At 35.6% G+C, this 20,911-nt stretch overlaps 1 protein-coding gene across 10 annotated transcripts in view; it reads right to left on the reverse strand.

Annotated features, from left to right (window-relative positions):
- HECTD1 (HECT domain E3 ubiquitin protein ligase 1) overlaps positions 1-20,911 on the reverse strand; it is a 59,410-nt gene that overhangs the window by 17,338 nt on the left and 21,161 nt on the right. For 4 of the 10 annotated variants that reach the window (XM_061463456.1, XM_061463455.1, XM_061463445.1 and 1 more), the window contains exons 5-25: positions 19,846-20,127; positions 19,312-19,600; positions 18,931-19,007; positions 18,746-18,844; positions 18,292-18,406; positions 17,426-17,600; positions 15,881-16,019; positions 15,513-15,683; positions 14,184-14,406; positions 10,764-11,039; positions 10,581-10,657; positions 9,000-9,134; positions 8,624-8,770; positions 8,158-8,252; positions 7,631-7,736; positions 6,624-6,758; positions 6,399-6,538; positions 5,635-5,958; positions 5,032-5,198; positions 4,682-4,858; positions 1,138-1,974 (exon numbers count right to left, since the gene is read on the reverse strand). In XM_061463456.1, coding sequence (XP_061319440.1) covers positions 1,138-1,974; positions 4,682-4,858; positions 5,032-5,198; positions 5,635-5,958; positions 6,399-6,538; positions 6,624-6,758; positions 7,631-7,736; positions 8,158-8,252; positions 8,624-8,770; positions 9,000-9,134; positions 10,581-10,657; positions 10,764-11,039; positions 14,184-14,406; positions 15,513-15,683; positions 15,881-16,019; positions 17,426-17,600; positions 18,292-18,406; positions 18,746-18,844; positions 18,931-19,007; positions 19,312-19,600; positions 19,846-20,127 — 4,186 coding nt within the window. The remainder of the gene's footprint in view (positions 1-1,137; positions 1,975-4,681; positions 4,859-5,031; positions 5,199-5,634; positions 5,959-6,398; positions 6,539-6,623; positions 6,759-7,630; positions 7,737-8,157; positions 8,253-8,623; positions 8,771-8,999; positions 9,135-10,580; positions 10,658-10,763; positions 11,040-14,183; positions 14,407-15,512; positions 15,684-15,880; positions 16,020-17,425; positions 17,601-18,291; positions 18,407-18,745; positions 18,845-18,930; positions 19,008-19,311; positions 19,601-19,845; positions 20,128-20,911) is intronic. The other 6 variants (XM_061463452.1, XM_061463449.1, XM_061463448.1 and 3 more) reach the window with 6 other exon arrangements.

Consider the following 20,911-nt stretch of genomic DNA (forward strand, 5'->3'; position numbering starts at 1 on the left):
TTCTTATTTCTACTTCAGCAGTGTATGATATCAAAATACTGAAGCTAATCACTTTCTGTGAGAAAAGTTTTGCAAAGATGCTCTCTGTCCAAGCTCCAAACATTCCCTGTCCCCCAGTATCACAATTTGAACATAGGAATACACTCAAAAATCTCCCCAACAAAGAAAGAAAACACTACTCAAAAACATTTCGGAATGCTAAAAACAAACACCACATTTTAAAGTAAGGAAGCACAAAAATCCTAGAAGAGCCTGAAAACACAAGTTAAGTGTGTGTACTTCTGGCTTGGGTAATTTTTACCTTTTCTAACTTGCCTACCTCATGAAATATAGCTCTCCATTTAAAACACTATCACTCTCACTGAACAAAATACTTAACAAGGCTGGCTGGCTAGCAGCTCTAATGGGAGCATCTCAACAAGTAGGTTTAAACAACTTACCTCCTATTACCTCGATCCTACATATGATCTTCAAACATGAAATGGCATTGTGTACACGCATTAACATTTGCAACTACTTTTAACTATAAAATTCCTGACACTTAACATGCCTGAACAGTTTGCTGATATAAGCCCCAATGACCATACCACCTTCAGAAAACATGCACAGTATTAGAGTACACTAAGTTATTCAGCCTGACACAATGAAGGAAGCTACTAAAATTTCATCGTACTGCAATTTACTCTTTTCTTTCTACTGTGTTCTTAGCTCTTAAGCTCAGAGACTTCACAATATGCACAAACTGCCTCTCCTGAGGAAAATGGAAAAGTAAGAGAAACAAGCACATACATGGCAAGTATGCAATATCTACCCAGATCGGAAAGCAAGAGCATTCCACATTAGCTACTGTTCCTAGTCTTCCAGCCTCCTGATCTAAACCATAGTCTCTCTCTTCCTAAACATGTAATAGACCTATCTGATGGGTATAACACTGTAATCTGACATAACAGGGCAATGTAACACTTTCCAGCTGACAAACTCTTGTGAGCTCTTCATGAGTTCTACAGGTACATACGAAGTCAAGGCTGCTCTAAGTTCATTCTCTATTAGGGCAGAAGAAGTCAAGCTTTTTCAAGTCTCATGAAAGTAAAAAAAAACAACAAAAGCTTCAAATAAAAATAATCATAGGTTACTTACTTGCAGTACTCATTACATTTCTTCCCAAAGTATTAGTATTGTTATCACTGCTACTTCGGCTTAAATTCATGTTGTTTGTGGCATTGGTACGTGCTATGTTTGCTACTCTTCGGACAAATGACTCCAGACTAGAGGTTTCGCGAGATGATAAATTAGGAACACTTGCACTAGAGCTCATCGGTGCCCCAGCAGCCAACAAAGAACTGACTGAGAGTCTATTACTTGCTGAAGAGCTTAGCGGTCGTTGGGAAGCTGCTTCTTTATTAGTCAGTTCGGAGACTGAACTCACATCAGGAGAGCTTACACTAACAATTCCCATGGATATAGCACTGGACTCCCCAGGAGTACGTATTGAGTTATCAGGACCTAACTTCCTCTCTGCATTTTCGTTTCCCATGTCCACTGTTAAGGTGCTGGTGCTTGCACTGGAAGACGACCCTACGTCAGCCTGAGGCACACTATCAGCGGAAGACAGAACAACAATTGGTTCATGGACGTCAGTGCCTGAAACTATATTTTGCTCCATTACACTTTCTGATCTCCGCTCCATTTTGGTCGAACCCAAGCTGATGTCGCTGCTACTGGCCACGCTACACACAGAACTGCTGCTTCCTTTTCTACTTGAGGAGCCTGCAGCAGCAGTCGTCTTGTCTGGACAGTTGTTTTTCACCAAGCTGCTCCATGACTGCGTTGTGCCTGAAACAGTGGATGAAACAGGTTTGGGTGATGCCGCTGAATCAGGGTCGTACCCTGGTGCAAGCTTGAGGTCAAATTTTCCTTCTGCGCCCATACGGTAAGAGTTAGAGCCACCAGCATCCCAGGTGACATCAATCCAGCCTGGAAAGGGACAGGAGTTTGTGAGATCCAGCAGAAAGCAGACAGGAGCGTGTCAGACAGTAGCTCCACAATGTGGGATCAGCTTCTCATAAAGGCTGCATGTCTGAATTACTAAAATTGCTAAATAACCCTTAATGCCAATTAAAAAGAAAGTGGTTAAACCTAAATGATTTGGTATTTTAAAATGTTGTTAATATTGAGGCAGCAATATATTGATCAGCCTCTATCTTCAGGGTCCCAGAATCCAGCCAAAAGTAAAGTTTCCTCCAGGAAAGAGCCTGACTTACTAGGATTTCTCAAATCCTTATTATTACATTCTCTAATAACAGAAATGTATATTAAGATGTATCCTAACTTTAGTAACATCTGTCAAGAAATCATAAATCTTGAGAGGACATTCTATAATGTGTTTCTTTGCTGGATGCTTGTGGATAAGCATATTTACTTGACAGCAGACATTTGACTGAACAGATTAGTTTGGGATTTCTTACTATTATTATTGCTCTATAAAGTGAAATAATTAATTTACTGATACTCATCCTTTCATTTCAATAATTTACACAGACTCAAACATTCTTATAGGAAAAGGCTTACAGTAGTCAGGTAAGGACTGCTTCATGTGAGATTTCAAGGTTGAAAAAGAATACATTTCATAGAATGAAACTTTATATTGGGACCGAAGACTGAAAAGAGATGCTATTCTTCAATTCCTTTAGTAAAAAATAATTTAGAGTACCAGTATTTTTTTAATAGTTAAGTGTTATAAATTTGCAATAATGAGGGTAACATGCAAAATTTAGCAGACCAGGACAGAAAAAGGGGCAAAACAATTTATTTTTGCTTCTCTGAGTATGTACCATGATTTCAGAGTCACCTAGAAAGATTCCTTCTAGCATTCTTATTGTACGTTATCTGTAACAGAATTTGTTGTCAACATTTTAACTGATACACATTTTCTTCAAAAAAATAAAATGTATAAAGCTCAATTATTTTCTGTAACTTCTGACAAATTCAAAACTAGATGTCTGGTCCAGATGTACACACATTTTTCTTCAACAAGAGTGCTAACTTAAAGTACTTTTTTAGTACTGCCAATTACACTTTTATCTTATCTTTACCCAAAAGTCTTGCCTTCTAGACCAAAAAAGAGTATCAGAGGTAATTTTCTACTTAGAAATATCACTCTGGAGGAAGAGTATTTAAAACGGATAAAGTTTTCAGATAAAAGTCCCCACATGAGCAGGTTTACATCACTTTATTTTTATATTATTTTATTCCATCTTCATGAGCAATAACTGAGTAGCTTCATGTCACTAACCCTTGAAAGTTGTGAAGCAATTCTGAAGTTTTTACTTTCTACAGTTTATTTGCCTTGCTTATTAAAATAAGAAAGTGGCTTCATACTGCAATTACAGTATCATTTTCCCCCTTTATGAATATCTGGACAGGGTATTTTGCAAAAGCATAACTAACTAACTATTCTTGTTTTGTACAGTTCCTTCCCCTAAATTATTAATTACAAGCAATTTTAAATCTGCGTAACTTTTTAATACATATACACTTGGAGAATTGCTACTCCATTATTATAGTCCTAAAACAACTCAAGATTTGTCTAAACTTGTGAATAATAACAAAAAGGTCAATGGGATACTATTTTCAAAATCCTATTTAAAAGACAACTGTGGTAGGAATAAGAGTCTGCTAATGTGTTTCACATTGTTTGGCATCATCATCTATCATTGATAAATGAACCTCAATTTCACCTATGCTTAAAAGGGAAAGCTTCACTGAAACACAGGAATGAAAACACTGATTTAGTAGAATACTACTCACCAATAATACCTAAAGTCTTCAAAGTGAGAATGTAGCTATGGATACTGTTGCATCTGATAAGAACAATATAGACATGATGGAAGAATTCCCTACAAGCCAGCCTGAACATCTTAAATAAGATTCAAAGTTTCAAAACATTAAGACATTGTACTTTGGACATTTCTCCATCTTTGCCAGCTGACAACCCAGCAAACTAGAAGAATTCTTAAAATCTGGCTAATAATGAGCTTAAGAGTGGCTGAAGATGCTTCAGAAACAAGGTAAGTTTTATATACCCCTAAACAGAGGGAGAAGGGGGGAAAAAGATGGAAAGCATGTTCAGTGGACAATATCATCACCTCTTCTGGAGCCTCCTTAGTATCTTATCTTCCTGAGCACTGACTTCCCTGACTAATGCAGGTTTTTTTTTGCTCCTTAAGTTAATTACTTTTCATGCTTTTATTCGAAAAAAGTAGCTACTTGATCCCAATGAAGCTAGCAAAGTAGGAAAGGTACAGGATACAACAGAAGTCAAGAAAAATATTGCAAAGGCTAAGCTAGAAGGAATGAAGATGGCAATTACAGGTTTTGCAGGCCCAAAGCTTATATAAATTCACAGCAATCTCCTTCATATACTTTTTCTTCTTTATAATAATGTCTAAATAACAATTTGGTACGTTAATCAAGTAATGCTTTACAAAACTTTAACTTACATTTTTTTTCATGCATTAAAAAGGAATTTCACAAATGGACCACAACAGTTGTACCATTTGAGTTCCTCCTCCCCAAAATATTCAACTTCAAGACACTACAAAGGAAGTACTTCAATGCTACCCCATTCCACATGAACTAATTATGCTACAGGCCTTTACAAAATCAGGCAATTTGTGCTCACCATTATGCAATTCTCCTGTAACAGTGCCTTCACCCTGTGGGCTTCCATCCTGATCTCTCCATTTCCAATCAATTCCTCTGATCACACGAGCTCCTGGAACCATATATTTCAACACCTGAGAACGGACCAGACGTCTTTGCCTTCTCAGATTTGCTTCAGCTTCTTTAGCAGCTTTTCCTACAAGAAATGTAAGAGATGAAATGACTTAGAAGTACTGAATGGCAATAATTTTTAGCCTATTTCTAAGCCAAGTTCCACTGTAAAAGTTAACCTGCTTTTTCACACTGATTTTTATATTGTATGTTCATTAGCATTCTAAGAGAACAAAAATAGGATGTACACTTTCTTACCCAGCTGATCTTCACATACTCCATTCACAGTGCCATAAAGTTCAAATCCAGACAGGGAGAGGTAGTGTGTTTGCCCACTGGCATTCTTGCCCATCTGTTTTATTCTAACATGCCTCCAACCTTGCTTCTCATCTTTTGGAGGATCTAAAGGCCATGTTGCTGTAGACCTTTACATTCATCAGGGGAGAGGGGAAAAAAAAAAAAAAGGGGAAAAAAAAAGATGAAATAAAAAAACCTTAGTACCAAAGTGAACAAAACCATAATGCTGATCATTTATGGATAAAACCAGAAAACTGCCAAGAACACAAGGTACATTAAACCTACTAACACCAGGGACAAACTCTGGTTGAGTACTGGTATAAATGCTATCTCAGAAAAACATCAAATGCAAAATTTATAGTGACAGAAAAGCATAAATTCCATTATGTGAACCACAGAGACCTTATGAAACACTTTCGATCCAATCCTTGATAACTTAGATCACCTGCCAATCCTTTATATAGTTACATTATTACACCTACAGAATACATTAAATTAGTCTACAGCAAAGTATGTTTTTCCTGAGCTCAGTCTTATAAGAAATTATAAAATACACTGACATACCCTGGTTCGTTGAGACTACAGTCATCAACATGCGTATACAAAGTAGTCCAGTTCTGTCCATCCTTAGATACCTGGAAAACCCAATTTCTGAGAGCAGATCGTCCATAACCTCGAGCATGGCGTAATGTGTAAGCTGATGGAATAACCCAAAGGCCAAGATCTATGGCAAACCAAGCATTCTTATCATCATTAGTATGACAATTGAGAGCTGAACTGTCACGGCTTAGGATGTCTTCTAAGCGGCCATAAGGCAGATTTCTTCCTTCGGAGGACGTAACCACTACTAACCCATAGGCTGCTGGATTTACCCACTCATATGCAGTTCTGTATTAAAAAGAAAAAAGTACTGTTCAATTATTATTTACATTAACAAACAAGTAACATTTGACATTTACTGTAAATTACGTATTACAGGTGAGTTTGTTACATCACATTACTACAGTGGTTTTAAAAAAATTAGAAAAACAGAAAACATAAACCAACAACAACCATGGCAAACAAAAACAAAGACCAAACTTCCCCACCCCTTCATTTGTAAGCATACAAACAAATTTTCAACACAACTTCAGAGTTTGATATTTTTCATTATTTATATAGTGCAAAAATAAACATATTTCTATTGATCCACAGTAAAATTAAAGATACCTCCCATACCTAGAAAAACTGTACATTTCATTTCATTATGAATTCTCTCTTTGCACCCCACCCATGGATCACAGTTCATTGTGTCCAGCTTCAAAACATCTAGCTTTGAAGGAACTCACTTTGCATTTGTTCCAATCCAGTAAATAATTCCGTTTTCATCAAAATCATGTTGATGTCTGAACACAAATGTCTGGCCTTCACGGAGTTTTCGTACAAAAACAAATGAAGCCCTATCAAAGTCGTACCATTGCTTTGCTACCTACATGTGAATGAAAAGAAATCAAATATTATAGATTCAGAACACAGCCATTCCTTGTCAACTCCGTGTGTGCTATGTTGCTCACCATTTTCAGGAGATACTGTTCTAGAGATTCAACAGTTGCCAGTGGCTCCATCTTTAGCATTCTACCAGTTCTATCTATTAAAGATGTCTCCCCTGAGGAACGTTCCAAACGAAACCTCAAGCGCCGTGTTAAGATCTGAAAGGGCAGCTCAACATTAACATTGGCTTTTCTGACTTGGTTTTGTCATTTTAAGAAAAGCAATATATTTCATTATAACAGTTTCAGTGGTGTATCAAGTATTTTTATTGTGCAAATAAGAACATCATATTCTAATTTAAAGCTTTAAAAAGTAATTTCCTGGTGCTCCATTTTTTCAATTAACCAAACAATTCTTTAATATGACAGTCTATGTATAAGCTAATATTTTCTCACTCTTCATGTTTTCATTGCTTTTCTTTCCAAATCTTGTAGACTAGCAACTACAATAATACAAAAACTGAAAATGCTTTTTTCAAAATATTCAATAGCAGAAGTGTTTTTGCAACTTTATGCAACTATCTGCTAATAATGGAACATCAAAACAGAAATACTGAAACTTCACTGCCATCCTGCAAATTCCTGAAGTATGATTTCCAAATACAGAAAATTAAGACTTGAACTGGATAAAAACAAGTACGGTTTTTAGCCAAACTGCAGCTTTCCTTTTTTAAAAAGCTGCTAATCCTGCAGATGTCTTGTATTACCAAAAATTATACTGCCCTAGAAGGGACCCTTTTAAATGATTATAGCCCACCACTAGTCATCACAAATAAACATATCTTAGAATCGTCTTAAAAAAAATGCTAGTTCATGCTTAATAGGGGCATATCCCCATATAAAGAGAATAATGCTTGAAGGCAAAAGAAAGAACAAACATTATCTCTTCAATCAAAATTTACTTTCACTTCACAGTGTAAAAGTGGCACCTTTAGGTTACGTGTTAGAGGAAACAGATGCTAAAAAGTCTATCATTCTTTACCCAATTCTACCCACTTTTAAAAGACGTACTTCATACAGACTTCATTTACCTGAAGATTATACGTAGATCCTGGTGTATCATACAAGTGGAGAGGTAGACGTTCGATAGATTCTAACACTGCTATCAACTTCCGAATTAATGCAACGGCTGGACGACTGTGTGAAAATGAACAATTACCATATTACCACACAACAAACAGAAAAAAATCCTACACTATCTCAGGGAATAGTACCCAGGTGTAGCAAGTATCCTGGCATGCTATTTCAATTGGTATCATCTGTTCTAGTCACAGGGCTACAGCACAGCGAGAAAAATATTAGTCTGCACAGTGATGAACAAGACACCTTTCTATCTGTCAACAGATGTACATTCAGTACGCTTGACTCCTATAGACAGAAGTAATTCAGTAACATTTTCAATTGCTACTTCCACAGCAGATGCTGTCTTTCAAAGTCCAATTTTCTTTTCCAGAGATAGACAAATTGAAAGGGAAAGAACAGGTTTTTTTTTGTCTTTAAGCTATTTTAATCATACCATACTGCTTCACAGACGTGAAGAGTTCTGTTTTGCTTTTACCTTTCATCGTCTTCATTTTCACTGAATGCTGTTTTGAAAACGTTTATTCTCTCTACCAGTTGACTACAGTCTTGCTTCACATCTAAATCAACATTCTAAGAGAAAAAAAAAATAAAATAGATGTTACTTTTAATACAAAGCAATATATTAAATCGTCACACTGGCAGAAATATCCCTTCAGTCTCTTGGAATTTCCCATTTAAAATCTGTATGTGAAAAGCTAAATTATATCAGCCATGAGAACTGACCAGTGTTAAGATTTTTAATGGTTTATTCAAACTAATCTGTCATAATGGCATATGTTCAACAGGTAGACCACTAACTGGAGCAAGTCTGCCCGATTTTCATCAAGACAGGAAATAGCCATTGTTTATAATAGGTTTTCTAAAGTAAGGCATATGCCTATGTTATTGGGGTTTTTTTTTTAGAAAGTTCTTCTTTAGAAACTTATGTTCTATAAACTCACATTATTTAAAACTGTAAGCAATGACTGAACTAAGCCACTACTGCACATTTCATATGGAGAAATAGTATTCTCATCCTTCAATAACACAATTAAGTCTTCCAAAGCAGTCTTCATTAAATCTCTCCAAGTATTTTCTCCCTCAATACACTGGAAGACAAAAAGACAATTACGGTGAAACAATGTAACAGTATTCCCAATTGCTTCATTTGAAAAACAGTATCCCACTAAAGTACATAACCAGGAATTACAGCATTAAAACCCCCCATATTTCAGACAGATATATTGTGACTTCCCTCTGTATCCTGACAGACTGATCTGAATATCATTATGCGATTTCCACTGACATCACACGTTATAAATTAAAGGAGGTACTTACGTGTCTGTTTGTGTGAAGTTCCCATGCAGACTCTAACTGTGTTGCTATGTTCCTCAGTGTTACAACTACTCCACGAGGCATGCTTTCAACAGCTTTAAAATGATCATCGTACAAATCTCTTGCCATAGTGCGAACCTAGAAAACGGATTCTGATTGTCAAAAGTCATACCTTACTGCAATGAGACTACCGTTATTCTCCAAAATACTAGAAACACGGCCATCTTTTATAAAGAAGTCATGACAGATACAACAAACAGGGAAAAACTGAAAACTATCACACATCATGAAAAGCAAAGGTTGTGAAAGGCTAAAAGTACATAGAAATACATGGAATCTTACTGAAACTCACAGAAATTAAGCTTACAAGCATATATTAAACTACAGCACAAAGATAAGAGAAAAGATGGGACTCAATCTTTAAATCTGTTTCACTATACCTCTATCACGGATCCGCTAATCGTTTTAGAGGCAAGATTAAGGAGATTTTATACAGTTTCTGAATGCTCTATTCACATTCCTTAAACCAAGTCACACAAAAAGTCCTTATGTGACCTTATACTAAGAATTACTTTTCCTATAAAGTATGGATCACACAAGATACAGATCAGATAAAATAAGTTCTTATTAAGCAACATCTTGCTTATAAGAAATGTCTCCAAATATCTTTCCTTTTCATTATCAGGATATATACAACAACACATTTCACAAGCTTCTGAGCTACACATTGCAATCTGAGGTACAAAAGTGCACTGCCTTCCTTTTATCATTCCACCTATCCTCATTCATGCAGTATTTTAACTTTCAATTTAGTTTCACATTTCCTCAGACATAAGTGTCCTTACACGATGCGGATTTTTGGTACAGAACATATCAGATGCACTGTTAGAAACTGCAACTGCAAGAGAGGTCAAGACTTCAGTTTAGCTTGAGCCCTTGGCATCAGCTGGCCACAGAATATACATGTTCTATTTATTGATTTTTGTAAAAAGCTCAGTATTTGATTTCTCAATTCCACCCCCCACCATTATGAGGGGAAAAAAAAAAAAAAAAGGGAGGGGGAGTTTTAGAGAAGCCTAAAATCAGGGCATTTACACATTTGGATTCACCAGCACAATTTTTTCACAACAATACAGACTTCTCACTTCCATCCCCTTACCTGTCACAATATCCAGTCTAAAATTAATATCTAAACGTAGTGAACAGAAGTAACATGCCTCTGACACAACTGTAGTACTGATCATAACATCTTTTGTTTTCATAAGATTTTTTCTTTTATAAAAAAAAAGAAAAACCTACAGAATAATACAACTATGGGTCTGAAGGATTGGATTTCCTTGCATTTTTTAAAGAAAACTTGTTTTTTCTCTAGGACAGCACAGAGTTTGCTAAGACTGTTGGATAAAAGCATCTGCAGAAGTGCTTTCTTGCAAGTGAAGTTTTCCCCTTCAAGCTTAGCATAAAACTTTATCCAACTGAAAACAGAGATTTTAATCCTCTACAAAGAAACTACAACTCTATAAGCATATTATAAACCAAAACAAACTCAAATTTTAAGTATACAATTCACAGGTGCTCACCAACCTTTTGCTTTGTCTTCTCCAGTTTTGATTTCAGCTTTCTTCCTCTTTTGCCTGTCCAGCCTGTTACAAATTCTGACCCTGCAATGTATTTTCAGAAAAGTCACAGATTTCTCACTGCTATGAAAAGCAAGGAACAGAAAATCTATCTCATTTACACTTGCTCCTACCTGCACATAACACATACCTACATACTTACCCAAAGAGGTTTCAGCTGTAAAAGAATGCTTTGTTCCTCTGTTAGATTCAAACACAAAACCTGGCAGATCTTCTTTCAGGATGGTAGCTTGCTGACCATCGGAATTGTGAATAGCAATTTCTCCTTCCTTTAAACAGGTGAGTGACCAGTTTCCTACAGTAAGTTTAGTTGGCCCTGGTGCCGATAAAATTGGCTGGCTTGTGGTAGATGGTTTTACTTGGCTTCGAGCTCTCTGCAGCTTCTCAAGGAACTCACTCCTACTTTCTATTTAAAAACAAAAACACGTATTTTTTTCTTCCCACAATTGTTTCAACCATCACATCTCTCAAACTTTTTTTTTTTCAATTGCGAGAGCAAAACAACTGAGTACATTCAATGCAAAATTAAGTTTGAAATTAAGGGTCTTAAAAGTGTTCTGAATTTCTTCCCAGTATATTTCTGTGCTTCAATAGTGATTTATTCCCTGATGGCATCAAAGTGGACAACTCAATTCTTTATCAATGGTGATACGGACAGATGTATTAAATCATCTTCACAATTACAACGGGAAGATCAAACAAATACACTATAAGCTTTTGGTCTTGCAAAAAATAACTTATCTTTTTATGGCCAGCATGAACTATTCACAAAGAGAGTTTTTAGGACTAGGACATTAAATGAATCCTCCAAGAGGAAAACAGCAATCAACTTAACAGCTTAAAGCAGGTGGACAAAAGATGTTGAAGACATAAAAGCCAAGCAAAAAAATATATTTAAAAAAGTCTGACAAGCAACATCTGACAAAAGCAAATTTGAGCTAACAGCTGTTTGCTCAGATTAAATGTCACAGAGGCAACAAAAATATTTTTTTATAAACTATACTGAAAACTTTTCTTCATCTCCTTTGTAGAACCTCTAAATTCACCTCGGAGAAAGAAATCCACAGTCATGCTACTTAATACAGTGACATTAATGTCGATGTTCCTATTCCTTCTTTAGTACAGAAATTTTAAGGCCTTCTATACTTCTGAGAAAAACATGACAAAAAAATACTAACTTAATGGCACCACACGAGACTTGATTAGGACTTAATATTTACATGGAGATATTTAACAGATAAAAAAGATATCCAGGTTAATCTAGCCTAGTTGAAATTATTCCAAACAACTACCTCAATTTTTATTAAATTATATTTTGAAGTCGTTAAAAAAGCTGGACACTACATTGGAAATGTTAATTAGCATAATTCCAGAAAATTTAACAAGTTCGTAATTCAAAAAATAAAAATGCCAGTTAAAATAAAAATTGCAATAACCTCATTAAAGATTACATCCAACTTCAAAGTTAACAAGTATCTTTTACCTTCAGCATAGTGATTTGATAAATACAACTTTTATAGTCCACGCACTCGTAAAATTGCTGTTTTCCTTTTGCTGCCATGACTTAGGCTCGAGGTTTTAAAATGCGCCATTTTCATTGTTTTATAATATAAAAATGAACAATCTTTATGCAAAAATATATATGCACTCTTGAGGCATAACATTCATTATTGCTTAAAATTCATAACATCCAGAGAGGTTTATAAAAAGAACTGTAAAATTTCATATGCAAAATTAAAATTCTATTAATGGAACTCTTCCAGATTTACATAACTACATTTTAACAGATTTATTATATAGCACATTGCACTGAAAGTGAGAGGATTACACCTGACTGAGAATAATTTTGGGTTCCCTTAGACAGATTTTTGGAACTCATCTAAAGCTTCACAATTACCATTAAATTTCAATTTTTGCATTGAACTTTCATTTTTTCTAAAAATTCAAACAAAACAAGGATTAAGCTAGTGGAGAGGGGTAAGTACAGACCTTTAAAAAAACCTTCACAGAATCTATTATTTCCCTCTCCCACCACAACTCTGATCATGCGATATGCACTAACAAATTCCATTACTGAACCCTCTATATTCTTGCCAGCGTGAAATTACTGAAAAAGTATACCATGAGATCAGTCAGTAATGATTTAGTACATCAGAACATATAGTATAGTTCAGGACTGTAAGGTACTATTCTGAGTCTATACTGTATGGTAGTAATTTTAGTTACTAAATAATAGCTTCTTATCTCCTTAGTAAAGAGGCTGCTGCACACACTTAGAGCTAATGGTTAAAGTTCAGGCAAATTACACTGCAATGTCAGCACTCAGACAAAAAGCTGAAGAAGCCTCATTTAATCCTAGTTAGCTCCTTCACTTCCATAATATCCATGCTAGTTATCTTCTTCAAAAACAGGATTTATTCAATCTTTTTAAGAAGACTGACATGAAAATATGAATCATCTTAAATTCTCAATCTGACTTTCAGTTTCTCTTCACTCCAGCTTCATCTGAACTGTGTCCATTCCACTCATGTTGCAAAGAAATAGTAAAATATCATCCTCACACCCACATCCTTTAGGAAGAAGAAAGCAGAATTGGTATCTAGGGCCTATGAGCATTTAAGAAATTAATCTCATGGATTTTCAAATTAAAACATGTGATAAGCAAGTATTTTATCACAGAAACTGTTTACCTTTTAAAGTATTAGCCTGGTTTAAAAGAATGCAATGATAAATTTTCTGATCAAAAATAAATCTAGAAAAAATACCAGAAGTGGTTTCCAGCTGTGTTATAATCTAGAAACACACTATCACATTTTGTCTTCATGCCCAAAAAATTAATGGATAAAGTCCATTCCACTTCATTTCTATCCTGAATCATAATATGTTCTGTTATTTCACTCAATGGCTTGTTGAAAACATAATAATATTGCAAAGCATTTTATGTCTGCAGGTTCATAAATGCATGAACTGTTGCAAAAAAGAAGAAACAATAAAGGAGGGTTGTTTCTGCATTCAGAACAAGTTGTGTATTCTGTACAGAAAATTAAAACCACCTGTGCATTGCCAGTGCATACAGTCTGTTCCCTTATCCTCTCTCCAACAAACAATTAAGACACTGTAATTTGTTTCCCAATCTCAATGAGAAACTTTCCATTACTTTGTCTTCAAACACATGCAATTTCATTCTGATAGCTAGAAGCAAACAACAAATCACCATTTCAACCTGCTTTTCCTGGGACGGCCACTACAAAGTGCTTTTAATGACTGGGGTGAAAAAATTAAGTATGCATGGAGAAGATCAAAACAAAACGAAGTTAATACACTTTCACTGGCAAGATGTTTGCTTAACACAATTCACCAAGGAAGTCAAGTTATGGTCACATGCTATCTGATAAAAAGCATCACAATTAACTGACCACCTTCCACCTGTTTACATCCTTTACTATTTAGTAAGCCAATTCCTGCAAAACAAAATAGCTCCAATGAAATTATATAAACAAATGTAACAAGTCTCAAAACTTAACTTGGACTTGAATTGCAAAGACACTACCTGAACTATCGGATCCTCCTTCAGGGCTGCCACTGGAATACATTGTGGCCAGTTTTCCATCCAAAATAAACCTGAACCATCCATTACTACCATTAGACAGTTCCAGGGCTGCAGCATCACTCCAGATATACAGGCAGTCCCTTCCCCTAATGATTGACCAGTCTCTCCAGTGATAGGGTTTACCCTGTTGCAGTTCTTTTGCGTCCTCCTGTGGTTCATCCTCCTGTAATAAAATTGCATTAAACAAAAGAAAAGCAAACCAAACACCTGAACAAGCAAAAAACCAACAAAAACAAAAACGCAACCCACCTGACCCACTAAACAGAAAAAAAATGAAACCAAAAACCACAACAAAAAGTAACACACAAACCAGGCATTTTATAGAGGCTTGAGGCAAAAAAGGACTCAAACCAAAAACATATTTCTGTTGGTAAAATTTATTCTATTAAAGAATACTTTTAAAGATATGATATTTTTTATAGGTTCCCTTTCAGATATTTATCTATTCAATGATAGCAACAGCCTACTGAATCAGACATCCACCGCTATTCAAAACTTCTACTGTGAGAAAAAAAATCAAAAGTGGTTGAGGTTGGAAGAGGCTTTCAGAAGCCATTTAGTCCAAACCTTTGCTCAGGCAGGGCCAACCTAGAGGAAGTCGCCCCAGACCACATCCAGACAGCTTTTTAACATTCAAACACTAAATTATTATTTATTTATTTTATTTTAATAATAATAAAAAATCCCCACTAACATCAAAAAGCCCCAAGCTACCTAAAACCAACAGTAAAAAGCTTAACTATACACTTAGGACTTAACTATAAATCTTAACTGAATGGATAACAGAAGTAGTCTGCTATCCATTCAGTTCATCTGAGTGGTCAGTAATAGGACTGCTGAAAATTGGTAAATATGCATTTAAGGTTTCCATTATAAAGAAAATTCCTTTTTTAAATATTTTTGATATATTCAATAACAATGTCTGAAACACCTGCAATTATTTGATGCATATATGCTAAAAGAGATGACCTTTGTGCAGAAAGGCCTCATTTTGCATCACAGCCATTTTTAAAACACTAGAGAAAAAACAAGTGTCACTCAACTTGACCATAAGCACTTAACAGTAGGAAAACTCAGCAGATAAATAATGTGCCAACAAAAAAACAAAGTTATGGAAAACAAAAATAAAAACAATTAAAACAAGTGGCATACAATAAGCATTAATGTAATAACCTAACTACCCTGCCCTAGACATTTTCTTAACAGTGAAAATTGTACTAGAAGAGTTGGCTTCACAGGAACAAATAAAGCTATCAATTCTGTATTTACCTTCTCAGGCTTAGACTCCTCTTCATTTTCATCATCAGATGATGGCCCCGCCAAAGCTGACACTTTACTAATTACACCAAGTCTAGCCAGTTGGTCTAGAAAAAGATCACCACCTTTATCCACCAAATCCCTTATGATTTGCAAGGCTAGCAAATGGCCATCATCATCATCCTGTAATACATCGGATGGAAAGAAAATAAGAGAGGATCTCCTTACTTAAAAATAACTTTACATGCTTAACTTCATATATTGTCACAGATGGGTGCTATGAACACTTTAGTGTTAGCTATTAACAAGTGTGTGGAATCAATGAGTATAACCCCCTTTTCTGCACTGGTTACATACAAGGACATTTTCCTTCTTCCTACCTCTTGATCAAGAACTGTAGCTGTTATCTCAACCAGTATCGTGGGTAGATTGTGGCCAGCATCAGAGTCACAAACCTCTTTCAGCAATGCCTCAGAACAAAAATGTATCATTTTTCTAATGAGGGCAAGACTTGCTTTCCTTTAAAAAGAGATCATGGGGGGAAAGAAAAAAAATGAAAAAAGATTCTTACAAAGTTAAAGTAAGCAGTAATCAAAGCAACAAAACAGTTCAAGATAAAACTGCTTTTGCACTTCTTTTTTGAGTTTCAGATCTTGTTACTGAAACCAAAAATTGGTTATTGTTAAGTCCTAGATTATCTCTAAGAATAATTCACCTACTGAACTTTCTTTATTATACAGTACTAGGAGTCCAACATATTTTTCTTTCCTCAACCCTTCTCCAGGTATACCTATTCTACATTCTGTTTTTATCCACTCTCAGTGATGGCAATTCACTTCTAAACACTCCATCTTCCTCCCCGGTAGCCAGCCCTCCATTTCTGTCACATACTTCCCATGTTTTGGCAAGATCCCTAGAGTTTTAACATCTGAAATTACTATTAGATCATATAGCTTTCCATATCACAATTAATTTGGAAGCCAATCCAAATAATAGCTAAAGCTGAATTTTTTTATTTGACTGAGTTTTAAAAATATTATTTACCCAATTAATGAAAAAAACTTTTAAAATACAGAAAGCCAACTACTTCATTCCACAATCTGCAACAACAGTTAATAGTGCACAGATTATTAACACAGTTTCTTACTTCCTTCATTTGAAATGACCTAGTTTAAGCTCCCTATCCTTAGCTCATGTAGAGTTTCTCTCTACCAGAGTCCCTTTTTATCTTCTATTTTCTCCCCCCAGAGTACCTATAAACACTGGGAACATAAATAAAAAAGATTAAGCAACTGTTAAATTCATAGTGTAAAAGGCTGAGAGGGTATGGTCAGAAACAATTTATCACAACCATTATCCACCCTCAGTATTCCTTTTTAAGTATTAAATTAGATTACATTCTTTTAGTTCTCTCAGTAAGATGTATCTTCTCCAGTTGATTAACACTTAAGCTGTTAAGAAGTCTTCTAAAACCTTCTAAAATAGCTTTTTCCAGTCTTACAATTTTGCAATGAATTTATCTTGATACCACCTCATTAGTTCACCTCTTGCAAATTCGTACTTTCATTACAATGGCTACAAACAGCTGTAACCAAATACACGATCTATACAAGGTACTACATGAACATAGTACTCTTTCATCATTCTACTATAGTCAAGAGTATGCTTTGCTCTCCCACTTCTGACTCACCAACCGTATTTTCTCCAAGATACCATTTCACCAGAAAAAAACCTGCTACTTAAAATATCAAGTAAAAATCAGACTTGCACCACCTTTCAAACCACCAGTTCTATTCAAACAGAATTATGTTTAAGTACCGTGTTGTAATTTTTAATGAAAAATAAACAAAATCTTGGCTATTTTTAACAGAACATATTAGGAAATTCAAAATATGCAGGGAAATTGTCTATTATGACAATATTACCTTATTGAAGGCAACATAGTTTGTTGAAATGTTTGTGCAAACACAGGCAATAATCTTTTCAAGTATATGGGTGCCATTTCTGGATCTCCTTTGGGTTCATTACATTCTTCCTCATCCTTGTTTGCATCTTTCTTTTTCTTCTCATCACCTTTATTAACAGGACACATCCAGTCCCCTGGAAAATTTTTTTTCCAAAACTGTTCAATGGCAAAACCGGAGAAACCAAATAACACTCCCCCCCCAATAAATCTAAGAGTTTTCTTTACTAACATCTAAGTATCTGAATGAAATATGCATCGCTAAAAATAGAAAATTTACACCTGCAAGACTCATTATCAAACATTTTTTTTCAAGTACCACCACCAAAGAACACTTGTAGGAGAACGTGAAAGTCATTACAGGGAACTAAATATGAGCACATAACCACCTGCAGCTCCGGCTCTACAAAAGTCTCACAAACAGGTAAAGTGCAGCTCCCATGCAGAAAGAAAGGCTGCCAACAGAGGCTACCAAGGTTGACATCCTCTGAACCCACAGCAAAAAAAAACAGTCTAGCCCCATTCCACAACTGAGGTGCAGAACCACTGTCAGAAAACAGTGCTTGTGGCCAGCCAGCAGTGTCTTCAGTAATCCCTATTCCTTAAGAACATCTGAAATATTTTGGTTTTAAACACACTTTGCAGTCTAAGGAATGTTAGTCGAGATAGATACATATATATATATTTATTTATATTTATTTTACATATATCTTTATATATTATTTATATATATCTTTATTAATCTTAATAGAGTAAAATTCTAATAATTGAGTTACTATATATGAGCATTTCTACTAGCAAGGACATGAAATTAAAATCTGCACTCACCTGGAGACTGAAGAATAGCTACTACTTCACTGTGTCCCCTTTCACGAGCTTTGTCTAAAGGAGTTTTCCCATCCTCATCTCTTAAATCAGGATTTGCACCATGTCTCAACAGAGTCTGGAAACAAATATTTTTACATACATATATATATATAGAAAAAGAAGTAAAAAATTAAGAGTCTTCTAGTAGTAAAGATGTTTTTCATATACTTTTCCTACACTCTTCTCATGGCTGTAAAAAAAATAGGACACTACACACTTTTTATATATGTAGAGCTAATATACAATTTTTATTCATGTCACTACCCTGTCATGATGAAAAAAAAATCATTTCTTCTTGAGCACTGTAAGGAACATGTAAGTATGTGACCGTGCACACATCAGACATACTGCATTGAAGACATTTTGCACAGAACAAGGCAAAAAGCCAGCGTAAGGCTGTCAGTTTAATTCATACCTTTGCTACCTGAGGTCTTCCAAAACATGCTGCATAATGTAATGAGGATGACCTCTGACCTCTGTTTACATCAGCACCCCTTTCACAGAGAAATTCTACCTGTTAAACAAGAAAAAGGAAATTAGTTTTTTCCATGTTCCCTTATGTAAATAGCCTAAAAGTCTTTAAGATTCTGTAAAATTTACCATTTCCTGAGTTCCAAAAGCTGAGGCCCAGTTTAAAAGAGTTTGTCCCACATCATCCATAAAGTTTACTTCAAAAGCTGAAAGATGTAATGAAATAAAAAGTTAAAGCTCCCAGAATTATAAATTTAACTTCATGTGTTCTTTAAATAAACACCAGGTCTTAAAAAAAAACAATATCCTCAATAATTCTAGAGAAGCATTTATGCTCTTAACTGCAATTAAAAAAAGTAGCATAGGAATTATTACTAACAAGACCTGTTGTGTATTTAACAAAATAAGTACATAAAGATTTTCAAGGCACTACCTAAGCATTTCTTATGACAACATAGATTATAAAAAGATACTTTATCTCATTTTCTCTTTCAGAGTATTTTTGCTTACCTCCTGTGTCAATAGCATCTATTAGTGCATCAGTATCCTTACTGCGGATGCAATCTATCAGCTGCCGATGAGAACGTTCCCCAGAACTATCCAGTCTTCGCAACCCTGGGATTCTGCCTGTAGATCCAGCACTGGATTTTGGCAGGGCTTTTCTCCCTTCGAACAGTAGCACCAAAAGAAGATCTACTAACCGCATGGTATCCAGTACACATCTCTCATCACCCTGCAACGCACTTTCTATAGAATCTGGAAGTTCAGATCTTAGGAGATCCTGGAAATAATTAAAAGTCTGAACAATAAAAAATATACAGGGCTTTAGAAAATACTATCAGAATCGGGTTTCATTTCCATATGAAATGTTTCCTTTCTTCCCCTCTTTATAAATAACCTGTATGTATGTATACATATAAAAATAAAGCGTAAAAATTTCTGCACTGATATACAAAATAGCAACACAAATCTTGCCTATATTAAAGTACACAAAGGGAAAAACCCTATGAGAACAAAAAGCCGTACCATAAAAGGATTTCTTACATGTGTTACTACTGGAGAGCCTCTACACAGGGTTGACAACAGGCTTACAATAGTTGACACCTGATTACTTAATTTAGAGTCTGCAGCTGTAGCTGGTGCTCCAGTGCTACTCCGTCCTGGTTTGCAAGCTGAAGATGGTCCTGATGCTGTTCCACCAGCAGCTGCCATGCGAGACAACAACTCCTCAGTTAATCCATGCTTAGCTAATGGGGCAGGGTCAACTCCACGCCGTGTGAATCTGTCAGCTAATGAAGCAAAGCATCTCAGAGCTCCATCTGAAACCTAAGAAAGAAGTGCAAGAGAAATCATGAAAATTTTGTTACTTAAAGTGAGAAGATGCTAAGGAGATATTTAAGAAGGGGACACATAGAAGGACCTGATTTCCACAGGTTCCCCTCAAGGTCAATGAACAGAGAAGATGGGCTTTTTAAGCCAGAAACATGGAGTTGGAACCCAACAATGCACCGAACTGCTCGCTAAAAGGCTGTACGGCTGTTGGGTTCCCCTCATCCTTTCTCTCTATTACATAGAAATCAAGGAAACTATTTTTCTTTGACTGCAGTTCACCGTTAGGAACATCTCCTTAAGCCCCAAATCAATCTAGAAAAAACATGTTCAATAATCAAATTGCCAAATTCATATATGTTGCAGCACATTTTTAGATTTTTTTAGCTATACATGCTGTTCTTACAGGAAACACAACTCTTTATAATCCCTACTAGCAACTGTCCATTGTTGAAGCTGTATTTAAAGGCCTACATGGCTTCTCTTAAGTAAAAAAAAAATTTTCACCTGGACCAAGCCTAAAAGCAGGACAAACTGGGAAAGGCAGATTTTACCCTAAGATAATGCAGACTGCCCACTGAGCACCTGACCCAAGGCTAAGATGTACTTTTGAGACAGTAGAATACAAACTTCCAAATTTAGGTTTCTCACCAAAGAAAAAAACCAAAAAAATAACCCCACAAAATCCCCACAAACCAGCAGTGATACTGTAGAAACAAGGCTTACTGTTGATCCTCTTAAGAATCCAGATAAAAATCACTGCTGGCCAACTGCCCAGGAA

The sequence above is a fragment of the Pezoporus flaviventris genome, unplaced genomic scaffold (assembly GCF_033815535.1).
Source record: "Pezoporus flaviventris isolate CSIRO_AGI_PZ_B2104156 unplaced genomic scaffold, CSIRO_AGI_Pfla_v1 ptg000036l, whole genome shotgun sequence".
Classification (NCBI taxonomy): domain Eukaryota; kingdom Metazoa; phylum Chordata; class Aves; order Psittaciformes; family Psittacidae; genus Pezoporus; species Pezoporus flaviventris.